Genomic DNA, 27,231 nt, shown 5'->3' on the forward strand with positions numbered 1-27,231 from the left:
TTTTGATGGTCTTCTGTAAAGGTGCCCATACACGTTACAATTATTGTATCCAATATCGCATCTCCTCGCTTCTTGGTTTTGCAATGAGATCTAGTACAAAAAGTATGTGCTGCACAAACTTTTTGTTCTAGATCTCATCTCATCGCAGACCGAGATGTGATATTGTATACAATAATTGTAACGTGTATGGGCACCTTTATGTGCATTTTGCACTTGTGGTCAAGCACCCGCAAGTGTTGTAAGCTGACTTTCTATCCCTGCCCTCGCTGAAAAGCTGATTCAGCAATAGTCCACAGTGTTTACTCCCTTGCGTTAAGCTCCAGGTGTCACACCCAGAGCTGTCAATTCTGCATTTCCCCCCGTAATTGTAAACCAAGGATAACCCATAAATCCTGAATTTAGTGTTTATAAAACATTCCATTTTGCACATTTTTAAATAGATTCATTTATGTGTATAGGTTCTGTCTATGTTTGCTGCTGATGGTCACAAATTGATCTGCTTAAAAAAGTTATTTTGCCAGAATATTCATCTTTCCTATATATATGAAAAATGTTGTTACATATATTTGTTGCATTCGCACACTTCTTGGCTAATAGTTTTTCACTATTCTGACACTGGATGGAAGTTGAGGTTGAGGAACTGACAGTTTAATATATTTTTTTTTCCAGCACTTACCCTGCTGAGCTCGTTAGAATGTTAGGAATGTGAAAGAATCAGTCAGTCATTATGTCCATTTTTGCCTTGCAATGCAATTTGTAAAAGTCCAGGTTCCTATACTTGACTGAAAAAAATGTTTTCTCGAGTTGACATTTCAGATTTGGGTGAAATTATAACGCGTTGTAAAGAGTGGACAATTAGCTGCTCATGGTAACCAATCAGCTTCTATCTATAATTTATGTAGTTCATTCTATAAGGTGACAGGTAGAAGCTGATGGTTTGTTTGGGCAATGTTGGTATTTGTCTGCTCTTTAGAACGTTTGATCTTTCTCATTGTCCCAGCTATTTAAAGATTTTTATTCTTTTGTTACTAGTTAAACATTTTTTTTTTTGTGTGTGTGCATTTTCTAAAGTTATTGTCCTTGGTTATGTTATAATTGATAGATTGACTCAAGGTTGACAGTGGGTAAGTCGACACCTTTAAATGGTCGACATACTCAAGGTCAGCATTGACAAAGGTCAACAAAAGCAAAAGTTCGACACGATTTTTATGTTTTGGTGTATGAGTGTGCTGCGCTCGCCATGCTTCGGGCACGATGCCTTGCTGCGCTCGTCACACTTTTATTCTCACTCTATATCCACTTGAATCAAGTCTGTCTCAACAAAAAAACATGAAAAACTCATTATCTACCTTTTCAGTGTCCACCATGTCTTTTGCTTGTGTCGACCTACCCAGTGAAAATGATTTTATCTCCATTATGAGCATGTACATTGCAATACCTTTAGCACATTGGCTGTAACTTAGTAGATATTCAACACTAGTCTTAAGACCCGTCCGTCAGACAGTGGTGAAACTTAATTTTCTAAAGTTTTGTAAAGTGAAAATGTTTTTCATTCAATGGACTCTTATAGGCCTCTAACCCCTTTGTGGTTTGCCCAGAAATTTCATTGACTGAGCTGCGCTGCAGGAGGGCGCTCTCTTTGGAAATTTCCCTGCATGCCACTGTAATTAAAGGGTGCGCCATTGGTGCCTCCTGCGTTGAACCACTGCGCACCACCATCCTCCCCGTTGCTGCTTGGGGAGGATGGTGGTGCGCAAACCTGCCCTGCTAACTTTGTCCTGCCCCAGCAAAACCCACTGCTCAAGGCGTTAAGGATCCACTTAAGGGAGTTTGTTTATTGTGTAGTATTCAGTGCCGTGAGGGGGGGTACTTTTTACCAGGTCCCGGGTCTGCTGGAGGGGCTCGGGTCCCACGACCCCCCTCCCTTGCTGCAGAGACTGGGCAGTGGGGGAAGAGAGATCAGAAATATCTTTGTTTTCTTAAATCGGTTTCTTCTTAATGTTGCCAAGTGCAGCCACTAGCCAAAGTTATACTTGGGAAGCTTGTTTATCGCTTTCTGCATACCTGCTGTAATCTATCCCAGTTGTAACCTATCACAAAATATATTTTTGTACCCCAATCTGGGTGTTTCCATTTTCCGTACTCTTGTTCCAGGCCATAAGCACAAAACATGAGAAATTCACTGTAACATCTGCAGCCCCTCTCCGCCACACATCACCGGTTACAGAATAGATAATTATCGCATATGCACTAACATATGCGATAATTATTGCAAAGGACAGCTCTTGCGTTAAGAGCTGTCCTTTGTGACACACCTGGCGGTGGCGCCCCTCCTCTCTTACCTCGCTGCTGCTGCCGCAGGGAAGTCTCCGCCTCATCACTGCACCTGGATTGGTGGGGCTAGGGAGCAGGAGGTCACTGGTCCCCCCCCCCCCCCCCCATAGTCTAAAATAACCATTTCCAATAGCCCATTGCCAGCTGGGAAACCATCCTACTCTTATCTTGCCAGCTTCCCTAACTGTTAAAAAATGTTCATTGATCACAATGATGCTGTTTTCTATTTGGGAGATATTTTATGGCCTTTTCTTTTGTTTTTCTCCATAGAATTTTCAGCACAAACTGACATAATGCTCACCGTTCTTCTAAAAAGGTGACTGACGTAACTGACCATGGCTGACAAAAGTGCTAGGCCGACACCTGGACCACTGTTTATTGAGGTGGAATACGATTATGAATATGAGTATAAGAACAAGAAGATTGTTATTAAGCAGGGGGAGAAGTATATTTTGATGAAAAAGTCAAATGAAGACTGGTGGCAGGTGAAAAAGGACGAAAACTCCAAACCACTGTATGTTCCAGCTCAGTACGTAAAAGAAGTTGGTAGAAAAGCATTGATGCCACCTGTCAAGCAGGGCATTCTACCCAACAGTCCTCTGAAGGTTATGCAAGGGCTGCAGAGGTCCACAGAGAATGTAAATAAATCTCCAGAGCTTTCTAGTTTTGGGAAAACCACTACAATTCGAGATGCCAATCAGAACTTTGGACCCAGCAGTAGCCCGGGACAGACAAGAGGACTGACTCTAGATCTTGTACATAACAACGGCAAGTTGGGTACTGATTTGCATTCACCAAAGGCCACTAGCAGGAGCCCCTCAGCCATGCACTTTCCTGTTCCGGAACTAATGGAAATAGAAAAGACTAGCTTTTTAAATGACCACTCGGATTCAGCTGGGGAAAACTCAGAAAAACTTCTAGCAGATTCGGAATCTGGAGATGAGCTAAGCAGCAGTTCTACAGAACAGTTACAGGTATATCTTTTATAATGTTTAATGGTGCCATTGATGGGGATGGTTCTAGATCACATATTCTCAAACTTGGTACTCCGGACCCCACACAGTTCATGTTTTCCAGCTCACCTGCAGATTTCTTAAAATGTGACCACTGGTGATACACAGTGCACTTGCCTAGTGACCTGGAAAACATGACTTGTTTCGGGTCCAGGAGACCAGGTTTATGAAAATTGTTCTAGATCATTTAATTGGGGGGGGGGGGGGGGGGGAGAAATGCCACAAAATATGCTGCCTTGACTAACTTGATTATCAGTGGCAGCATAGTGCGAACAGCCATAGTAATACTGGGGTCCATTGTAATTTTATGGCAGGGCTGTAGAAATAGCACATATAAATTGCTGTTGGTATAACTTCTTTGGGAGTCTTTTTTTTTTTTTTTGGTCTTTGCTGCAGAGAATACTGCGCCAGCAACCCCTGACCTCACTCTGTGGTTACATTATTGTTGCCATGATCTTTTCCAGCTGAAAGTATTCATTCGTTGTGCTTGGTCGTCTTCTCATTGCCTTTAGGCCACAGTTGTGTCAGAAGTAATCTAGGCCAAGCAGCTTGGCCTTGTCCTCCGGGGCTACTTACATGTAATATCAAATTAGGGGATTCACACTTCTTGTGGAAAATACCAATGTTGAAATGCAGATTGTGAACCCTGACATCTTTCTGTCATCAAGTGTGAAATTGAAGGATGTTATGTGCGCTGGCAGCACATTTGTAAATAATCATGATTACAGTTGTAACGGCAGTGCGTGTACAATGCACACTTCACACTTGTCGACACAATGGTGTCTGCATTCTAATTGTTGATATGGTAATTATTCCAGGAGGACTTCACCGTATCAGATCATTATCCTGTCACTTGGCTCTTGGACCAGACTGTGTGTGTGACCGCTGTATTTTGTCCCTTTACATGAAGTGTCCCCCCCCTTCTCTTTAGGTTTTACATTTGTATTTCTGTAGAATAGGTTTGTTTTTAGTGCTGCTTCTGTGTCCTAGATATAAAGTAAATTCATCTTCTCCCAGCTGACTCATGTCAGTATTGCAGAGCTGCTTGTTGCTAAGAGCCACAATCCTTCTTTTTTTTTTTTTTGTACTACATTTTTTTTGTGGGGGGGAGTTGGGTGGTATGCTATTGTTTTGTAATACTAAAAAAATATATTTATATAAAGCCTTGTTTAGTGAACACAATGTGCACACACCCCATCACGACCACATTCCTGTGTATGCTGTGGCTTAAACAGCTTTAATGGTTTTTAAATGAAATCTGGCTTTTTACATCAATACTGTTCTTGTGGTGTTTTGCAAGTACACCAGTAAATTGACAATTAACATTCATGACCATTCTAGATTTTTACAATAAAACAACTCAATTGATACTGGCGGTTTTCTGTTACATTCACTGTTTGAACTAAATATTGAAGTTGTACCCGGGAAGTACAAACACACACCACACAAACAAACAAACAAACAAACACACACCACACAAACAAACAAACAAACACACACCACACAAACAAACACACACCACACAAACAAACACACACCACACAAACAAACACACACCACACACACACACACACGTAGTGTTCCAATTCATAAAAAAAGGTGACTGTAGGATTGAGGTCAGGTCTCTGCTGAAGGCCCTTGCTTTGTGCACTGGGGCATGATCATGTGAATACAGAAGAGGTGCTTACCCAAACTGGTGGAACCACACCAGTAACTTCAATTGTCTGGGTTTTCCCATCACTGGAATTAAGGCGCACGGGCCAAACAACAAAAAACAGTCACATATCTTTATTTTTGCTGCACTAATTTGGTTACACATTTGAGAAATGTTGTTCATTTGAGTGCCGAACAAGTTATCATTAGCTGGTTGTCTGGTGTATATCTGAAAGATATATTTTTGTGTATTTGGCTGCTGACACTGACATCACTACTGTGTGGACTAATTTAAATGCCCTCCAAGTTGTGATGTCTGATCCGACATATCGAGCGTCTGATTGGTAAGTGTGTTAAGCTTCACTAACCGGCCACTGTGTCAGTGGGGCTGGCATATAAATATTTTAATAGTGTACCCAGAGTTAGTTGGCAGCACATGCTTTGGCTGGAAGCGTTCTTCTTGCATCTGCTAAAACCCAGATTTGTCTTAGACTGCCAAGTGGTGACGCGTGATTTGTCACTCCGCTGCTCCAGTGTCTATTAGTGGTATGCCTAGATTTGCTATTGAGCATGGAGGTCTGAGAATACAAAGATTGTGTGCGGTTACTTGGCCATTTAACATTTGCAGAGAGAGTTAGATTTGGGTGGGGTGTTGGATGGGCAGGCTTGGGGTGTTGGATGGAGCCGCTCTCAGAGATCCTATCGCCATCCACCAGGTCCTGCAGCGCGCACCCCATTCATTCAGCTCTGCTGCACACATCGCCTTCCAACCCCCGAAGCTTGCCCTGTGACCCCAGAAGCCTGCACCGAGGTACAGTACATAGTGACATGCAAGCGAGTGAACCGCCCTGCCAGCTCTGCCAGAAACCGCGCCATGGTTAGCTGGCAGGCTGGATGAGAGGGGCTCCACCTGTACTGCAAAATGATATCTATATTGAAAGTATAAAAGGAATGTTCCGGCGCTGGCTGTACCAATGAACGATCAAGACGGTTCTCAAAAAATTATACAAATTTATTACAATAAAAATGAAAATAAAACCTTAAAATGGCTGGTAAAGGTGAATCGTTATGCATGTGCACAATTAAAGTTATATCACAGGGATATTTTGGCGTTATTTTTCATGGAAATTTCCAATAGATGAGGGCTGACAAAGAAATGATATTACCATCCATGTAGGAATTGTGTCCAATATCAGGTGACGCAGTAGTCCTTGGTTTGCCCTGTAATTTCAAGGGCTCAGGTTTTCCCACTTGGATGAATCTTCCTCCTTGGCTGGATTTAGGAACAATGCAGATATCCCAAAGGTGGATCCAGATGATTGGAGGGACGTGGGTGAAGGATGGACAAGGTCACTGGTGGACTGGATGGTGTCAGCAGTTGCAAATAATGCAGCTCTGATATCTATATTGCATTGTGAAAATGGAGCAGCCAGTATTTACCCTGCACAGAAAAAAAATAACTCACACAAATGTAACTCTGTGCACATGTTACATCTGCCCCACCTGCAGTGCAACAGGGTTTTTTTGTCCATTAAAGAAGGAGTTTGCTTCTGCAAACCAACCAGGATTAGGCCCTAAATGAGTTTCTGTGTAGATTTTCTAGTAAAGTAACCACCAAATATCAGTATATGACATGTACCTGAGAAGTCAGACAAGTACCACTGAGAATACAGCGAAATGTATCCATTTTCTAAAAATAGCATAGGAACTAGCAATGTCCAATGAAGCTGTGTCCATATGTTCTACACCAAATTTATATTCTGCACATCTGACCATTTCCTGCAAGTTCCTTGTTTGCGTAATATAAAATGCATAACAGAGACCACTGGTCTCTCAGCTTTATACTTCTCCCTTCAACAGCGTCCCCTCTTATTTCTGTACAGATGTTGTAATGGTTAGCATTACTGAATCACAGCACTGAGGTCATGGGTTCGATCCCCACCATGGCTCTAACTGTGCGGAGTTTGTATATTCTCCCCGTGCTTGCGTGGGTTTCCTCCGGGTACTCCGGTTTCCTCCCACAATCCAAAAATATACTGGTAGGTTACTTGGCTCCCAACAAATTAACCCTAGAATGTCTGTGTGTGCGTGTACATGTGATAGGCAATATAGCTCCACTGGGGCAGGGACTGATGTGAATGTTCAACTATTCTCTGTAAAGCGCTGCGGAATATGTGTGCGCTATATAAGAAACTGTTAATAAATTTCCCCTACTGCCCCCCGTGTGCTCTCCTCTCCTCCCCTCTCCTTTCCTTCTGATGAATATAAATGCGCTTTTTATTTTCACAGCATTAAGACAGATTTAAAATGTGTAAATATTTAATGTGCTTTTTGTCAAGGCTTACTCAATGCTTAAAGCTTTTTGTGATGTCTTTGCCAAAAGGAAGAAACAACTAACACACATTAATGGGTTAGGAATTTATCCAAGCCACTGGCTGCAGTGCATAACTCTTCTGTGTTGCTCTCATCCAGTTCAATCATTCATCTTACCCTTGTGTGTGACTTTCACTTACACGTATTGAGCACTTACCATTAAGGTTCCTCAGATGTCACTGGTGCCTGGAGAACTGAGCAGCTGCATTATCTTGGATGTCGAGTCATCTTGCATAAATGATTTAATCTATACCCTGGGCTTCATTCTGATCTGTTCGGTCCCCGGCGTATTCGCATCGGGGACCGATGTTTGCGCTCTGCCTTTGCTGAGTAGTTCGCACAGGGGAGGCAAACAGGGGGTGCTCGCATGGGGATGTTTCCTAGGTGTACCCAAGTAAATGCTGCGTACACATAGGAGAAAGTTGAGCGCCCCCAAGTGTACACAGGAGGGCAGCTGATATCAGCCACCCGCCCCATTCTCAGACCGGACAGTGCATATATCGGTCAGACAAGACTGACTTATATTTGCGAACATGGGAAAAAATCATTCGATGGTCGGCAACCATCTAATGACTTCACCCCTATATGCACCCTTGTGAATGTATGTTTATGCAACACATGCAATGCCCCGGAAATGTACGTGCGGTGGCTGGGGGCGGACATTTGCTCGCCATCGGGCGTCGTTAGTTGGCTCGCTAAGCAGTGAATTTACTCTGCTTAGCGAGTTAACCAGAATCCAGCTGCAAAGTAATCTATAATCCTTCTTTGTAGGTGTTTCAGGAACCTGCATGTTTTCTGCGTGTTCACCTCAAAATTTAAATTCACATTTTTGGTATAAAGCAATTACAGCCTTGTAACTAATTGCTGCTTTAAATTTAGAGGCAAAACACATAGGTTCCTTTACCCTTGGCCATCTACATAACTTGGCTTACCGTACAGAATCAAGCACTTAATTCCCTCAGAAGACCTGCCTAAAGTCATACATGCATTTATATCATTACGACTAGACTACTGCAATGCTCTCTACCTGGGTCTCCCAGCTTGCAGCTGGTACACAATATAGCAGCCAGACTATTAACTAACCAGCCCCGCTCCTGCCACTTAACTCCCATTCTCTACGCCATTAATCAGAGCCGGCCCTAGCCTAAATGATGCCCTAGGCAAGATTTTGGCTGGTGCCCCCTAGCACCACCACTAGTTCCGCCTCTGACTCTGCTCCCCTTTCCCAGCACCATCAACCCTCATCATAGAAGTCATCATTTTGGTGCTCCTACCCGCAATATTTTAAATAGAAACAGTGCACACATTTGGTGTGCAGCCCAAACAGGGGTGTGTTCTTGCTGGGAAGGGGCATGGCCACACAATTTTACCCCCAGTTCAAATTATGCCACACAGTAGTGCATCTTTATTCACATTATATCATGCGATGGTGTCCTTTATTCACGTTACATCGCACTGTAGTACCACTTTACCTAGTTATATACATTACTCCTCACATTATTCACATTATACCCTTAGAAAAAAATCCTGAGAAAATAGTGTATTTTAACCACCTCCATGGCCACACTGCAACTCAGCACAAAGCAGTGTGTGCTGGGCAGAGCAGAAGAGCTGATTAAGGGGAAGGGGCCGGGGCCCCCACTGGGCCCTCCCATCAGACTTTGGCCTGGGTAATTTGTACCCCCTACCCCTTTCTCTCGGCACCCCTGATAATACCACACAGTAATGCCCCTTATTAATGTCCTTATAACCATAATACCCCTTACACATTATGCCAACCTTTATTAATGCCCTTAATACACATAATGACACACATAATGCCCCTTACACATATGTTGCACATTATTAATGCCCTTATACACATGACACACATAATGCCTGTTACACATATGTCGCACATTATTAATGCATTTATACATGACACACATAATGCCCCTTACACTTATGCGAACACTATTGCACAACCAACCCACGCGCAGACAGCACTCGCACAGCCGCTAACACTGTGACCTCTGCCTCTGCTTGGATACAGATGTTTCCTCATACATCTTGTCTCAATAGGCCATGCTGCTCCTGGCCAGTTCTGCTAACGTTGGGTGCATTTTTTGCTGAAAATTCGTCTTATTTGCATTGTTGTGACCAGCACACACAAGGCGCTTCTGATGATTAAAATGATATGCGGCATGCCTATATTTTATGTGCGACTGTGGCTGTACCTGCATACGGAATGCTATGTTACAGTGATTTCCATGAATACACTATTTCATATGCAAATACAGCCTCACTCACACACAGAATATAGGCATGCTGCATATCATTTTAATCAGCAGAAGCTGCTGATGCCCCTAGGCATTCCAAATGCCCTAGGCAATTGCCTAGTTTGCCTATGCCTAAGGCCGGCCCTGCCATTAATGGCTACCTGTAAAATGGCAAATCATTTTCAAGATTTTCTTACTCACTTTCAAGGCCCTACATGACCAGGGCCCAAGGTACCTGCGATTACTACGATCCGTTGAAGGACTACGAACAGTACCCAGAATTTCCCTGAATTCATCTAGGGGTCAGGCTTTCAACTTTGTTGCTCCAACTCTATGGAACTCTCTTCCTCACACAGTGCGAGAAGCCCCCCACTGTAGAATACTTTAAAAATAGACTACAGACGTACTTATTTACTCAAGCATTTCACTGACATCCACTGTTAAGCTTGTTTTGTATTTTGAGCTGTAAAGACAATGGTAAAGCACTTTGAGTCCTATTGGGAGAAAAGTGCTTTATAAATATTATTATTATTATTATTATTATTATTATTATTATTATTATTATTACTATCCTTTTCTATACCAGGACACTCATGAAATACACAGGTTCTGTGGCTGGCTAAATGAAAACCTGCATTCCTCCTGATTTTAGTCAGCCATGGAACCTATGTAATTCATGATTGTCCCTGTTAAAAGGGACAGAATGATAAGCCTACATAACCCTCATTGTAGTGAAATGTTCTGAACACCTAGTGATCATGCTTTGGTGCTGAAGTACAGAGTTCTGTTCATGTGGTCTTCCTGACCGACCTGGTTCTAGTGAAAGTGGCCTGAGGAGCATTGTAATATTTCCTTTTATAGCGCTGTTAAGCTGTGTTGTACTGTACAATAACTTTTCTAGTTACGGCAGAGAATCCAGCCACACCTGACTATTTACATTTGCAGGTGTGTGGAGGCACTCCCTCACCGGTTACATATTAACGCATAGCAAGAGTGTAGAACGTTTCTCACTGGGCATACACTAGCAGGTAAAATGCTTGTTAGACATTTTATTTTGGCCTGTAACACAGCAGTTACTGTGGTCATACACTGTGAGGGGATCCAGTTTCCACAATATGGACAGTAGGTTGACACAAGCAAAAGACAGAACACGTGAAAAACTTGCTATGAGTTTTTCACATTTTTTTTTTCCATACTTTACCGCTTTCAATTGTAGTTCTGGAAAAGGGTGCCGAGCGCAGTGGAATGAGGCACCTGGCCTGGAGCATGGCGAGCGAAGAGTTACACTAATTTGAGTGTCCATGTTCTTGGACGTAGAAATTGACACCAAAAAATGACCCATGTTGACCATTTAATGTGTCGACTGTTCAAAAAGACCTAGTTATACCCCTTTCACATATTCACTGGCATGTGTGAAAGGAAATGGCCAAGTCTAAGGGCCCGATTCACTCCATGCAGCAAATTTGTGAATGACTGCGCATGCATAAGCCTTCCGCCTGAAGGCTAGCGGTCACTCTGCTTTTAGGGTGATTGACATCCTGAGGGCGTTTGGGGGCCTTATGCAGGTGATTTCTGGATGTCCCCTGGCCATTGGGAGGGAGGGTCACTGACATCATCAGCGGCCTCCTTCTCCCCACGGTCTTAGTAGCGCTGACTGAGTTCTGGCTCACTCAGCGCTGTGAGCATGGGGAAAATAATTTTCTTCCTGTGTAATATATCGTCCGATGTTATCAGACGATAAATCGTTCTAGTGTATGTGGGCACCTTAACTTCCCCTTGTGCCGAAGCCTATACCCTGCAATTTGGGCTCTTTTTTTTTTTTTTCTTCCTGCGATTGATCACTGGAGTCACAGGAAAAGTTCCCAGGTGAATTGCATAGTGTATGGGGGCCTTAAGAATCAAATACAGGTAATACAATGCAATTATGGGAGCTGATCTCACAACAAGATTCCATTGCACGTAATTCTTGATAAATGGGCTCTGATCTCAGTGTGCAGTTTTTTTTTCTACCCGATCCTCTGAATTATCCTGGAGTCATGTGTGTTACAGTACCTGCATGTGTGCACCTGGAAGTGTCAGTAGTTGGTAAATGTGACCTTTAACCCCTATAGAGCCTAATGGTGAATCACTCTGTTTATTTTGGGACTCTCTCTGCTGCCAGGTTCTTACTTCTGTACTTTGGTAACTGATCTCAAATTTATAGCGCATGTTACAAACTAGTTATAGATCTAAAAAGTATTTTCAACCATGTGAGGGGACACGTTGCACCGATACGGAGTCAATGTCGACATTTGGGACAAAAAAGTGAAAGACCCATATCAACCTTTTGACTGTTGATCTAGCCATTGTTACAAACTAGTTATAGATCCAACAAGTTTTGTCAACCACGGTCTCTTCAATTCAGGCCCTTTCAAACATTGAATAAAGTTATTATTATTATCATTATTTAGGAACCCTTTATCCTATAGGCCCCATCAAATAATGGTTCCTCATGATTCTCTTCTGCTAAACTGTTGTGGACAAACCATGCTGCACTATAGATATTTAGATATAAGGGGGGTATTCAATGTTTGCCGATTTTTATTTATTTTTTTTCCAGACAAAAAGTTGTTTGTCAGGAACGTCCGTGGATTGTCGAATTCACCGCCATTTTCCGACAACCCGGACTTTTCAACACTCTACAGTTGGAATATTGAATTCCAACTGTGGAGTTAGTGTCGTATCCGACGAAAACGGACGAGATTCCGACTGTAGGGATGTTCGGAATCCTTGATTGAATACCCCCCAAAAGTATGTAGAGAGAGTTGGATGTGAAAGGGACCTGTCCAAACTCCAATCTAAATTGCAGTGTAGCAATATAGCTGTCCAGCATTTGTGGACTACATGTAAAAAGCAGCCAGTATTTGTCCTGCATTCAAAAATAATAGATTGTCCAGGTGAAAAGTTGCTCTTCTTGCTTTACTTCCCAACTCCGAATCGGGACCTAACTTTTATCCTTTCAGATAAGTCAAACCCTATTGATGTAGACTAGGTATGTCAAACCTGCAGCCCTCCAGCTGTTGTGAAACTACACATCCCAGCAGGCCTTGCCATAGTTTTAGCATTCCCATATAGCAGGACTATGGCAAGGCATGCTGGGATGTGTAGTTTGACAACAGATGGAGGGCTGCAGGTTGGACATGTCGGATGTAGACGATCACAAATAATACAAGCAGCAGTTTTTAATCTGTTTGAATGCTTTCTTTCTTATGGATACAAATAAAACATGCACATAAACTCTAGCTTGATATAGCGTTAAATCTTCCATAATATAGAATTAGCATTTCTGCTTATTCCCTTGACCCTAGTAGCTGTGCGCTTGGCTGCTGTCCCAGTGAACACTATTGTACATAGCTTACCTGGACTTGCAAAGCTCCTGTGAAATGTCAGTAATCTGAGAGTTTGCTTGGCTAAAATGATGGGCTGGGCCCTCGTAGATAAAAGTGTTTTTAATCTGTGACATTTGACTAGGGGCAAAGGGTTAAAATGTCATCCCCAATATAGCTTGTACGATGTTGGCATGAGTCAAGCACTGTACAGCTAGTGCCAGCCTTCTCTACGGGAGCAACCCCCATACTTGTTATCATTCAATAATGCTCATTGTTCGTAGTGAATCAGCTGTGCTAAATGAACAGTTTAATAAGCTCCTTTTCCAGACTGCTTTCTGTTTTTGTCACTAGAACATACAGTCCCTGAGAGAGTCTCTTCAGACAGTAAGCCCGAGTCTGCGTCTTACTGAGGAGAAAAATAGAACACACTTCTACGTAGCTGCATCTATGCATTTTGCCAGCTCTGGTACAGTCAACAAACAGGAGCCGTGTCTCTGTAATGTTCTTGAAGGTTTACGGTCATTGAGTCAACACACCAAAGGTCGACATTCATTGGGTCAACCACTGACGGTCGACACAAGTATTAGTTGACAATAGCTAGGTCAACAGGCAAAAGGTCGACATGGGTATTGCCATTTTTTGTGTGAAATCCCTGTGTTGACCTTTTGACTGTCGGCCTAGCCATTGACATCCTATTGCTTGTGTCGACCTAAGCCATGTTGACTATCAGTTGTCGACCTTTGGTTTGTCAACCCAATGACCCATACCCTTCTTGAAATTCCACCCACCCAAAAAATCAGAGCTCAGTAGTTTGGTAGCACTGCCGTGATAGGTATATAGAGCAGTAGGTCATCGGGCAGAAACCTACGGGCCTTGTACGCAACAACAAATAAGGTAAGTGGGCGTTATCAGATGACTTCAAAGCAATGGTTTTATATTTCCTCTGATGTTTTATATTTTCAGTTCTGGCTTTTCTACAAAATAGAAGGCAGGACTGTGCAAGTAACATTGTACTATCTAAAGAAAGATTCTGGTTTTGGTGAAAAGAATCTGATTGGAATATAGAGCAGTCATAAAATAAGTGTGAAGTAGGAGTGCGAGTAACATTGGGGCGAGCCCGGGATGGGAAACGTAGCACATTCCACTCTGCTGCTGTCACTTGTTCACAATATGCTTCCCTAAATGCTACATTGTTAATGAGGCCGGGGACCATAGATAGTCACGCTGTGGTCTGTTAGCTGAGCAGTCCTGACCTACATAGGCTTTATTAGATTTTAGCTTCTCCTACTGAAACCTGTTCTAAATATGGGTTTAATTAAAATGTGCACTTAAAATCCATTCTTGATGCGCCTTTTCACAGTCTCCAAATATTATTGGTATTAGTGATATGAAGAGGGGTAACCGTAGCACCTCACTGACTGATGGAGCTTGAGGGGTAACCGTAGCACCTTACTGACTGATGGAGCGGAGGGGTAACCTAACCGTAGCACCTCACTGACTGATGGAGCGGAGGGGTAAACGTAGCACCTCACTGACTGATGGAGCGGAGGGGTTACTGTAGCACCTCACTGACTGATGGAGCGGAGGGGTACCCATAGCACCTCACTGACTGATGGAGCGGAGGGGTTACTGTAGCACCTCACTGACTGATGGAGCGGAGGGGTACCCGTAGCACCTCACTGACTGATGGAGCGGAGAGGTTACTGTAGCACCTCACTGACTGATGGAGCGGAGGGGTACCCGTAGCACCTCACTGACTGATGGAGCGGAGGGGTACCCGTAGCACCTCACTGACTGATGGAGCGGAGGGGTACCCGTAGCACCTCACTGACTGATGGAGCGGAGGGGTAACAGTAGCAACTCACTGGCTGATGGAGCGGAGGCTTATCCTGTCTCCATGCTGAGTCTGGCCCCTGTCTCTGAATGCAGCATGATCACTGGAGCTCATTACGAGATCTGCACCTCCGCACGCCCTTGAACAGATGGAGACATGCTGAGGGCTGGATTCAGTAATCAGTCCTTGCAGTGTGACTGTACAGAGAATAAATGGCAGAGAAGTGAGGGGGCATTCACCTACTTACAGCTTTAATGTAGGAGCTATGTTTCTGCATTCTATCTGAAATTATATTTGAACTTTAAAGCATAATTGTAAACTACTCCCTGAAGCATGTATGTAATTGTGGATCTTGGCATTCTGCCTTCTATAGGTTCATGTGCCGACATACTGTATAGCAGAGGTGCTGAGACCGATGCTTTTCACAGTAGCAGCTGCTGTATTGGACAGTAATCAAATGGATCTTACAGACTCGACTCCCACCCTGCAAAAATCTTTTTGAATGTAACTTAACATATTTCTCTGTACTATACTATAGATTGTGTCGGTAACAGTGCCTGGAAAGTTCAGTGAATCGGATTGGCTGCATGAGGTGTTGGGAATATGGATATTCCTTTTACAGACAGCTTCTCTAATTTATCCCAGGCTTAAAGCTACTTAACCACATAATCCAGCAAACCATTGAAGTTCGCCACTTAGAAAGACTGGTCAGCTAGCTCACACCCCCATCATTTAGAACACCTACATTTGGAAGATCATTCAAATATGAAGATATTACAGAAACGCAATGTGGTTATAATTGTACTGTCCATTAGCTTGCAGTACCTCTTCCCTGTCTGGGATATCACACTCTGCTGTGGTGCTTCTTGCACAGTGTGGTCTGTATTTCAGCACTGGTATTCAGATCAGACCACAGCAGAGAGCAACACCCCAGCCAGGGAACAGAAACTGCACAGGTTTTGAAAGGCGCAAAAATGAACACTATAGATATTTGTAGTACTATAGAAGGGATGCCACAACATGTAGTAAGCATAGTATTCAATGAAACATTTTGTTCCAACATTCTGTTGATATGGGACAAATTTTATGTCTGTAATGTTTCCTACAGCTCAGAAGCCCCTTGTTGCAAGCTGTCTGCCCTCAGCAGCGCTGCCTGGTGACTCCTTCAGCAGCGCTGCCTGGTGACTCCTTGGAACTCTAACACCACTTTCACAGTGTAATGCCGGGTTGGACCCAAAACCTTGATCCCGGGTCCAAAACTTTTAACACTAAACTTTAACTCTTAACCCTTCTTATAATCCGGCCAAATTGCTGGGGTGGTCAAGCCAGGTTATTAGGTTTGGTGCTTTTACACTGTACCTTGACCAAGCAGCAACCTACCAATAACCCAGGTTATAAGTGTGATCTGAAAGGGGTATTATACTGGATCGACCCAAGTTGAGATGCGATGTGAAAGCACCAAACTGAATAACCTGGGTCGCCCTGTGCATAATGGCCAACCCATTTATAGTGTGAAAGGGTTGGAGCTAGGTCAGACCCTGGATCAAAATCCCAGATCTAACCTGGCTTAGCGATCTGAAAGTGATATATGGCAGTGATCAAAGAAGTCTGCTTTTCAGACTTCACTGGCTGAGAGATCAGAGTCATCAGCAACATGGAGTCGTGACAGACGGTTCGAGAACCGCTGCTCTAGAACACATGGTAGAATTCAGCATACAATTTTGACAAAATCGCATCGAGATCTCATTTTTTTAACCTTGCAATTTTTTTTTAACCTTACGATCCCGATGCGTGCTCCCACACAGCACACATGGAAGCCAGATAGACAGGGCTGCATTGACACTTAGGGCAGTATTCAATGAGAAAAATTTGCCGTGTTTTATGGCGAGTTTGTGCTTTTCTCGCGTTGGACGGAGAATTTTGGTCTCAAAAAGCGAACAACCCTATTCAACGTGCACTTCTCGCCGTCTTTCTAAGTGATTTTCGCCGTGTCTCTTCGTGTAGCAATTCTCCATCTTTTCATGGAGAAGTGGAATGTGAACTATTAAAATAAAAGTTTTTTTTTTGTTTTCATTTTGGTGTAAAAAAATCAGGAATTTTATTCTGTGAAGTTTTTTTGTTTTAATTTTGATGTCTTTGAATACACGCATTTGATCTTTTCACAAGTCTTCGAGTGCCGCCTCGTTTGTCCTGGGTTATATTCTGTGCTGATTAGCACATCTAGGAAGGCACCGGAGCAAGCCATCCCCTTGGGGGACGTTGGAGTGCCGGATATATATATATAAAAATATTTTTTACACAGAGCAGGGAGCCGAGCCGCTCATTAGATATTCATATATTCACTGCACCCGATCATTACATATGCATGATCGGGAGCAGTGACTATACCTGGTCCCCTGCTGGCTCTGGGGCCCTCCTCCCCTCCACAAAAGTTCTGGGGCAGGCAGGGAGACTTCAATCTCCCTGCTGTGGACGCTCGTCCGCTGCAGGGGTTAAGATTCGCCGCAAGGGGCAACTCGCCCCTCCGACATTGAATACAGGGAGAGCGAGTGGCAGCCAGCCCTCCGGAACACAGCGAGTGTGCAGCGAATCCTAAACTGGATTCGCTGCACACGGCGATATTTTACATTGAATACTGCCCTTATAGTACACATTTGTGCTATATAGTCGAAATTGCATACATGTCTCATGGCTTGCCGTGCGATTCGATCCCGATGCGATCCAATTGCATAGGGGTCGAATAGCATGGCCGTCGACCGTATGTACACACCATTAGCTTCTTGCTTCTTCAACTTTAGTCACCACATTGCCCATAACTTCTGTCTCCTTGTACTCCCTGTATGTTAAACATACAGGTTGATTATCCCTTATCCAAATTATTCCGAAAACCATAGTCTTCAAAATGTACTTTTTATTTTTTGATAAAAACCTACTGACTACATCTGTAACTGGCACTAGTGGGGAAATAGCATGTAACTGGCACTATATATGTGCAAGGACATGATTGCTTGGCATTCAAATTCTGTTTCTCATTTTGTACACAAACTTTGTTTCATTTTTTTAAAACCTTTTTTTCATGCACGAATAAAATTTGTGTGTATTTCATGTTACAACATAAATGCAAGATACCTCAAGATATCTCATTCAAATATAAAAATATTCCAAAATACAGAATCTGTTATCCAAAATTCTTCTGGTTCTGAGCATTTTGGATAAGGGATACTCAACCTGTACTACATTTCCCCCCCTTAATTGTTTGCTCTTTATATACTGTACCATTAAGCACAAATACAGACCTCTATGCCTTCGATGCAAAAACTGGTAGCCTTAATCAGAAACAGGTCACACAGGGGGTTATTCTAGTTCATTCTTTCTGACAAAATCCTTCTTAGATGGACAAAACCATGTGCACTGCAGGGGGGCAGATGTAACATGTGCAGAGAGAATTAGATTTGGGTGAGTTATTTTGTTTCTGTGCAGGGAAAATACTGACTGCATGATTTTACACTGCAATATAGATCTCACTTTGAAGAAAAACCCCACCCAAATCTAATTCTCTCTGCACATGTTACATCTGCCCCACCCGCAGTGCACATGGTTTTGTCCATCTAAGAAGGATTTTGTCAGAAAGAATGAACTAGAATAACCCCCACAGTGTGTTCTCCAGGTATGCTTGCTGGTCAGTGGAATCGGGAACCAAATACCCCTTTCACACCAGAAAATGCAGGGACCCACCCGGAAATATGGCCCAGGGATCACGCCGGGCCATTCACAGGTTGGCCTCTTTCACAACAGAAAAGTCCCTGCATTTTCTGATGTGTGAAGGAGGCGGGAGGAGGCTGTCAGGAGGCAGGCACGCGGCTTTATGGCGGTGAGTACTCACCCCGGTTGCTGATCCTTGGTGCAGGCTCGCGATCCACACAGGTGGCGGGCGCAGATAAAGCAGCTATTTGGCGGCAGTGAGGGCACCGGAGACTTGTGTCATCTTCATCCGCCTCCTGTCATTTGTGCCCACCTGTGTGGATCCCCGGCCTGACGGCACACCAAGGACCGGCAACGTGGGTGTGTACCCCCAGCCCTTTCACAGCGGCCAGGTCCCCAGGTTGAACCCGGGAACAACCCTAGGCAGGGTTGAAATCCCGGCCAACCCGGGAAATTAGGCTGGTGTGAAAGGGGTATAAAATGTACTTCTATGTACTGTTTTCTATTGTACTGCTTCAGGTCACTGCACCTTTAATAAATTAAACATTGCTCAAGTGTAATTAAAAGTGTAGAATAAAGTATTTCTTGCTGCAGAATGGCTTGTGTCCACACTTCCACAGCAAAATGTAAATAAATGTTTATGGTGTAACATACACTTGGTAGTCTTTTAATTGTGTTTGGATTTAGTTTGTGCCCTTTTTTGGTCTATGTGGTTATGTAAAATGATTTGGGGCTTTTATGTGTAGTGTAAAAATACAGGACATTCTTGTGAGTAGCTAATTCCTCTAATCAACATTAATTACAAGCAGATCCCATCATTATACGCAGTAATTTTCTGCACCCGTTGTACATTGTTTTTTTTGTTCTATTCAGAAAATGTGCATGTACACTGGGCATAAAACACACACACACACACACACACACACACACACACACACACACACACACACACACACACACACACACTTAAAGGTTACTTCTGCCTCATGGCTTGACCATTATTATAGGTGAAGGCTATCAGCCCTGTAAGTAAAAATGGGCAATTATGTTTTGTTTGAAAGGTTCTTTGCAGGAATTGTAGTAAATACGATGGGTGCTGTAATACCTGGCAAACCTGTTACCTAGAGCTGATCTATAGTAAAGCCAACTGGGTAAAGAGGGGAGGGACAGCGCTATACGATTCCCATGGTCTGTTGTATTGAGCTTATCGGCGGGTATGTGTTTCCCTGTTGTGGTCCGCTTGCTGGACCCTATGCTATCTTTTGTGACAGCAGCCAGTAAGATTCATGTGCTTACTGCCACAGGCTTGCTTATTATTTTCCTCTACAGAAGGCAGATAAGTAAGGGCACAATGTGGTTACACAAATGCCAGTGACTTAATACAATAGGATCCACGTCCGTATTCATTTCATTGCAGCCAGCTCTGATTTTGCTGTAGTACTGCCCCAATGTGCTCATGCTGCCCGATTATGTATTTTCTTCCACCATCCTTCCTCTGGATAAACACTTGCATTATTATAGCACAATGCAGTGACCTATTTGCTAAGATTGTTATTTAGTCTTTTATCCTCTTAAGTAGTTGACTATTGCTTCAATTGTGAAAAAGAGGGGATTATAAGGAGGATGACTGTCGTCGTGTTTTGATTAATTGCAAGTAGTTAAGATTCCAGCTGAAGCCTTCTGTTTTTGTGTTGGCCCGTTCCTTTTGTTTTGTCGCCTTTTCGTTCTGTTCTAGTTTTTATGTTGTATAAACGCATCGGTACTTGTGTATTATCAGGGCGCCCAATTTGCCTACGTACGCCGGCGTAGAGATCGCATCGCATGCGATGGTACTTGTTAAATTTCACGGCACCCCTGGCGAAATCGCATGCGATGCAATGTGATTTAGCACACCCCCACTATCCACGTCACCCTGAATCGTGGCGAGCTTTTCATACCTCCAATATCCACGTCGGCACGGAGTTGATTTTATAAAGTGTGGGGAGCGCAGTGAGCCCCGTGAGGGGACTCGGAATACATGTAAAGTAATCTGCGTCCCCTCGTGGGGCTCGCCACGCTTTGGGCTCGGTGGCTCGCTGCGCTCACCACACTTTATAGAATCAACTCCACGCCGACGTGGAGAGTGGGGTATGCAAAGGTCTGCGCTTTCCACGCTTTGGGTTGACTTGGATAGTGGGGGTGTGCGAAATCGCATCGACGTGTATAGTGGGGGTGTGCGAAGTCACACCGCACGTGATAAAATTGCATGCGATTTGCGTACGATGCAGTGCAGTGAAAATTAACTAGTACCATCGCATTGCACGCAAAATTGCATGCTATGCGATCTCACTACGCAGAATAGGGCACTAAAGCCCCGTACACACGGGGGAGATATATTGCTCAGCCATATATTGCTGAGCAATATATGGCTGAGCAATATATTGCTCAGTTTCTCCTGTTCATCAGCGACCAGAGATGGTCGCTGATGAAAAAGAAACTGCCGGGGGGAGCCCGGCAGTGGTAATCAGCTGGTCGCAGGAGCATGTTCCTGCGACCAGCGATCACCACAGTGGCAAAAACGGGACCGCGCACCCGGCGATATATCGCCGGTGCACATTCCCATTGCGGGCAATATGGTCGCTCAGCGACCATATTTCCCGTGATTTTGGACAAAATCGCCCCTGTGTGTACGCACCTTAAGCTATTTGCTTAGTGGGTGCCCTGATAATACACAAATGCCAACACATCTAATGCTGTGTACACACGGGTACAATCAGCATGAGAGTTTGACTATATAGTCAAATTCGCATTGGGATCGTATGCAGATTGCACAGATTTTTTACCTTGCGATCCCAATGCGTGCTCCCGTGACAGCACAAATCGAAACCCAGATAGACAGGCCTGCAATGACTATATAGTGCAAATCTAATGTCGATAGCATGAATTGTATGAAATTAGTACAGAGATAGCAAAGCTTGCATAACTTTCGAATCTTTAGTGGAATAGCAAATGGATCTCACCGTATATACACACCATAACACATGAAATACACACAAATATCATTATTATTTGTTCACAAAAATTGTGTACAATCTCAGGCACTGTATTTGAATTCTAAGCAATTATTTACTTGTACATATTTAGTGCCAGTTACATATCTTATCCCCAGTAGTGCCAGTTACAGATGTCCCCAGTAGTGCTTTTGGCAAAAAAAAAAAGGAAATTCCGGAAACAATGGTTTTCAGAATAATTTGGATAACGGATATCCGGATAAGGGATACTCAAACTGTATGCAATTCTCTGGTGGTTCGGTATAGTCAAGTGCTTATTTTATAAATCACATTTACTACACCTATTGCCTTGGTTTTACGTTTATAGAACTTAATTCAATCACTCTTGTATTCGTAATTCAGTCAACATAATCTGTCCTTTGCAATATAGTAAAACATGTCCCTACATGTTACACTAATTCAGATCCCTGGAATCCAATAAGGCTCTAGCTAGGAATGAGGCTAGCTTTTAACCCCATCAATGCTGATGGATTCTCACCCTATTTGCAAGAAAGTGAATTATATTTAAATGAACTGCATACAGTGTGCAGTAATAATATGGTAGCTCAACAGGGAAACCTATTACATTACGTGATGGGTCCTGTGTTTGTGTCTTTTTGTTGTTTTTTTCTTTTTGTTTTTTCAACTGCAAAAAATTTGTATGTGCTAGAACAGCACCTCCATTCCCTATCCTCCATCAAGGCAGAAAAGAAGCTTTTTGCCTAATGCAATGGAATTCTATGATCTTGATGACAAATTCAAGACAGTTGCTTATGTTCCCTCTGATCATACCCACTATGGCCCCACCATGCTACAGCAAATTAGGTAAGTATGACCTACAAATGTATATTCTAGATTTAAATATTTTATTCATTTTGTTCCAGGCACCAAGAGCACTTTTGATAAGTGATTATTCTGGAATATATATATATATATATATATATATATATATATATATATATATATATATATATATATATATAACCTCCCCTCCCCCCGACGTCCACGGCAGCCATCGGATTCCTCTTCAGCAGCATCCCGGTCCCATTGTGAGGGTGCGACGGTGACGTCAAGAGGAATCCGATGGCCGACGTGGACACTGGGGGATGAGGTAAGTATAAAAAAAAAGGGGGTGTGAGGGGGGGGGGACAAAACAAAAAAAAATTCGGAAAAACTACGGTCTTGGGGATATCCGGATAAGGGATAACCTGTATTAAACCTCCAGAAGTACTAAAGCGGAAGGTGATAACGTACCAACCAATTGGTATGAAAAATGACAGCAGCTGATTGCCCAATGTTTTATCAGCTTCTACTTTATCACTTTGCCAAATTTAATACATCTGCCCCTGAATGTGTAATAGGACCTACACATGGCGCGATGTAGGGGTATTTCTAAGCGATCTCACCAACTTTCTTAGAAAATGCCCCTGCATTGCTCTGTGTGTAGGGGTCATATCGATCGCGCTGCATGCAGGATAAATGTAGTTAATTACAGGGGTTGCTGGGGTCAGAGCCAGTGTTCCCAGCGTTGTGTGCTTGAGCGATCTTGCTGAGCCATCTAGCATAGCTCAGAACGCCGCTTCAGCATCTCCCCGTGTGTAGTCCCCTTTAGGGAAAATGAGGCTGCCCTGGGCAGGCAGATCAGTCCGCTTACACCTGTATTATTAAAGTAACAACAAATCCGCTAGTGTCACTTTTCATTTAGAAGCTAATTGGTTAGTACTTTATCTATCGCTTGTGTTTTAATAAATCTACCCCTATATGTGAATGTGCAGAGATGAGTGAGATATACTTTACAACTCTGCCGAGTGTTGCAGGAAAGTCACGACTTTTGTCAGAATAGTCAGAACTCCTGCAGTGGAGAGGGGGGATAATAGATGGAATGTCGGCTCCGTAGCGAGGGGACACAGCTAAATGAAGCAAATCACATTTTGCCCACTCCCTGCAGAATTGCCAATGTGAATTGCTGCGTTTTGCTGTGATGGGCCAGGGCCTAATAACGTGGACAGACGGCCCTGCCAGCAGTAACTTCTCTATGGGTTTCTCCTGTGCAGGAGCTTCAGGGCCATATGTAGCAAGTCTTGAAAAGCAGTAAGTTGGAGAGTGATAAAGTATCAGCCAATTCGCTGCAAACTACCATAATACTTGCTTGCTTGTGTTTGAAAAATTACAGGAGCGGATTGGCTGGTACTTTATCACTCTCTGCCTAATCACTTTTCAAGACTTATCACTTTGGACCCTTTCAGAGAAGGGCTAAAAATAAAGGATGCAATTGATATTTAATATGACCGTTTAAATATGGTGCTTATAATGGGGCAAAATTGTTGGGTTAATGATTAAGAGCAGTGGTGGAGATGCTTGGCACTCCAGCGGTTGTTGAACTACACATCCCAGCATCGCCAAAAAGCAAAACTGTTGCAGGGCATGCTGGGATGTGTAGTTCAACTACAGCAGGGTCCCAAGGTTCTCCATCCCTGCTATAGAGTATAGATTTAGTATATAGGGTAACTATTGTACTGGTTAGCGTGTAAAAGTCGATAAAAGCTAAAGGAAATCTACTAATGCCCTTGGTTAGGGTGCATGTTTTGGGGCGAGGGTGGCTTACACATTAGCTGCGTTACAACAAGAACCAAGAAGAATGTTTTAAAACATTCTTTGAAAATCATTGTTAAAACCAAGCGTTTGCCACTTTAAAAAATCAGGCAGACTCGCCAGTCTTTGCCCGCAAGTCACAGGCTGTTATATTTCACCCACTATCTCTGTAATTTCTATATTCTAGTAATAGCTTGGCATCAATAACACTGTCTGACTCTGTAGGGAGGAGGGGGGAATGCGGTTATCGGACAAGTCCTGACGAATCCAGCCTGTGGTGTTGACCGTGATTCTAGTGTTAAGACGGCTACTAGAAACCAAATATTAATGAGTAAGCTGTAACTATGGAATACTAATTACATGATTAATGTGGGATCGCATATGAAGAATACCCTTTCTAAAAAATAGAGCAAAGTACCAGTTTTTCCTTTTTTTTTATAGCAATCTTGTAGATTCTAGAAATCACATAGTGTTTTAAGCTCCTAGCAGCGTGTTTAGTGAAGGCGTGAGGATCGTTCTGCCAGAAGAGAGAGAGCGAGAACAATCGTGGAGCCAAACTTTGGCAGCCGGAAAGTAATGTTTCGTAATAGATCAAGTAATCCAGGGTGGGTAGATCTCGGCGGAGGATGTTAGAGCTTTACTGCTAGTAGTCGTGGACATTCTGTACAGATCGGTGAATATCCTGGGGACTGTGGCATATAAAAGTCAGACTGGCTGAGCAGTGCAATGTCTTCCCCTGTGCTTAGACTTGGTGCAGGGTTACTGTGGCAGATGGTGTGTTCTGGGTCTACTATAGGGTCATGTTCAGTGTTCATTTACATGCTGCCATCTGCTCTCTTTGACAGGAGAGTCTGTGGAACCACAGCTTATAGCCACAAGGGAAGTACATTTTATACACATAGATTAACACTGCACAGTTAAGGTCCATGCACGCTGGGCGATTTTGGGCCAGCGTGTATGGTCAATGATGACGGGCAAATCACTGGGCTGAAAATCGCTCCGTGCAGGACGCTATGGAAAGCAGTCTACCCCATCGCTTATATGCTGATAATACCAGCAGATGAGTGGCTGCCGCAGGCAGTGGTGCAGGAGCATGCATCAGCACTTACTGGCCCTTATTCTTGCAACTTCCTCCTAAAATGTACAAAACTGTGTGCACTGCAGGTGGGGCAGATGTAACTTCTGCAGAGAGAATTAGATTTGGGTGGGGCTTTACTTCAAAGTGGGATCTAAATTGCAGTGTAAAAATAAAGCAGTCGGTATTTGCCTGCACATAAACAATATAACACCCAAATCTAAATCTCTGCATGTGGTACATCTGCCTCCCTGCAGTGCACATGGTTTTATCCATTTGAGAAGGCATTTGCCTTTGCACGGAGCCGGCCCTAACCTATTTGATGCCCTAGGCAAAATTTTGTCTGGTGCCCCCTAGAACTACGCTAGTTTCACCTCTGACCCACAGCATCCAGTAGCACAGATCACAGCAGCTAGCAACACCCATCACCCATAGCAATCATGTGCCAATGAAAGATCATTGCCCCCCACTAAACCCCCTTTTTTAAATAGCAAAAATGCACACCTACAGCGAGTACCGTAAAAAATGATTTTTTTTTTCTAGGAAGGGGCTCGGCCATACAACAATACCCCCCAATTCAAATTATGCAAGTAGTACTGCCCTATTATCATAATATCACATGACCGTTTACCTTATACACATTACATCACATAGTCATGCCCCTTATTCACATTACAGTGGGCAAGAGAGCATGTAGTTGACAGGGGAGAAAGAAGAGGGTGTCCGAAAGGAGTGGGTGACCAGTGCAACAGGGGGTGTCAGTGGTTGGGGAGGCAGAGGGTGGCAGTAAGATGCAGAAGGTGAGAAGCAGGACAAGCAAACAATTCAACCTCCAACAATTCAACCTCTGTTTAAATGAGCTAACCTTGACAGACAGGAGAGGGAAAGAGGAGCAGTAGCAGGAGATGGGAGAGAAGGAATAGAAGGAGACGGCAGAGGGAAAGAGGAGGAAGGGCACAACTATGATCTTAAATGCAACCTGGAGGCACTAGGAAGAAAAGCCATAGCAGAAATGGGAGGTTGCACAGGAGAGACCAAGGGCCATCCAAGGAGGGCAGAGCATGGGAAAAGAACATGGCCAGATAGACCTAAGGGAGTAAGAAGAGGGAACGGAAAGGACCAAGAGCAAAAGGAAAGAAAAAGCCATGGAGGGTGAAGTGGCAGGGGTAGGAGCATGATTCACTTGGGGGGGGGGGGAGAGGGGCTGCAGAAACAGCAAGCAGTAGATGATAGTGAGGGGACTGCAGGGAAAAGGTGGGAGAGGGAGATGCAGCAGACTGAGAAAGGGAAGAGGTGGCAGTAGCAGGGTATGACATTTTGGGTGGCTCTCCAAAAGTAGGCAACCATAAAGCCGCAGCGGGGGTGACTTGAGATGGCAAGGGAGCAGGGTGAGAGAGCAGGTGAAAAGTTTCTGCACCTGTGACAAGGAGGAGGTGCACACTCGCATCACCGAGGCCAGCAGGGATTGTGAGACCTGCTAGCTGTCACTAGGAGGAGTGGCAAGAGTGGAGTGAGGCACTAGTGGCCTGGAGGGAGGACACACAATAACCATGAAAATGTAATATACCTGGTATTCAGGCTGCAGTTCCGGTGCTCACATTCCTGAAACTAAAAGCAGGAGATGCAGGCTGGAGTGGGGGGTGCGCTGTTGCTGAAGTCTGAATGCCTGCCAAAATATCGCAATGCACCCCCTGCTGCTTCACAGCTCTACGCGGTGCTGGTGGGCGGAGCATCCTCCTTCCCCAGCACAATGCGCATTATACATGTCCCTGGTCGCAGCATGATGTAATGAGTGGAGTGATACCAGCCGCTCATTACATATGCATGAAAGAGGAGCCGCGCCGCTGGTCATTCCGGGCAGCGCAGTGCATTGGGCGGGTGGGGAGGTAAGTTTTAGAATGCGCTGGCGGACAATATCCACTTTATCGGGGGCGATGGTGGTGCTGACCATCGTATGCCGCAGTCACCACTGATCACCAATGTTAAAGGAGGCTGCAGTG

At 43.8% G+C, this 27,231-nt stretch overlaps 1 protein-coding gene across 2 annotated transcripts in view; it reads left to right on the top strand.

Annotated features, from left to right (window-relative positions):
- The first annotated feature begins 2,663 nt into the window (after nt 1–2,663).
- The window catches only part of ARHGAP12 (Rho GTPase activating protein 12), a 71,467-nt gene continuing 46,899 nt past the window's right edge, over nt 2,664–27,231 (top strand). For both annotated transcript variants that reach the window (XM_083188873.1, XM_083188874.1), the window contains exon 1: nt 2,664–3,308. In XM_083188873.1, the coding sequence (XP_083044999.1) occupies nt 2,670–3,308 (639 nt within the window). In that variant the 5' untranslated portion in view covers nt 2,664–2,669. The remainder of the gene's footprint in view (nt 3,309–27,231) is intronic.

The sequence above is a fragment of the Crinia signifera genome, chromosome 5, assembly GCF_055691185.1.
Source record: "Crinia signifera chromosome 5, ASM5569118v1, whole genome shotgun sequence".
NCBI classification, from domain to species: Eukaryota; Metazoa; Chordata; class Amphibia; order Anura; family Myobatrachidae; genus Crinia; species Crinia signifera.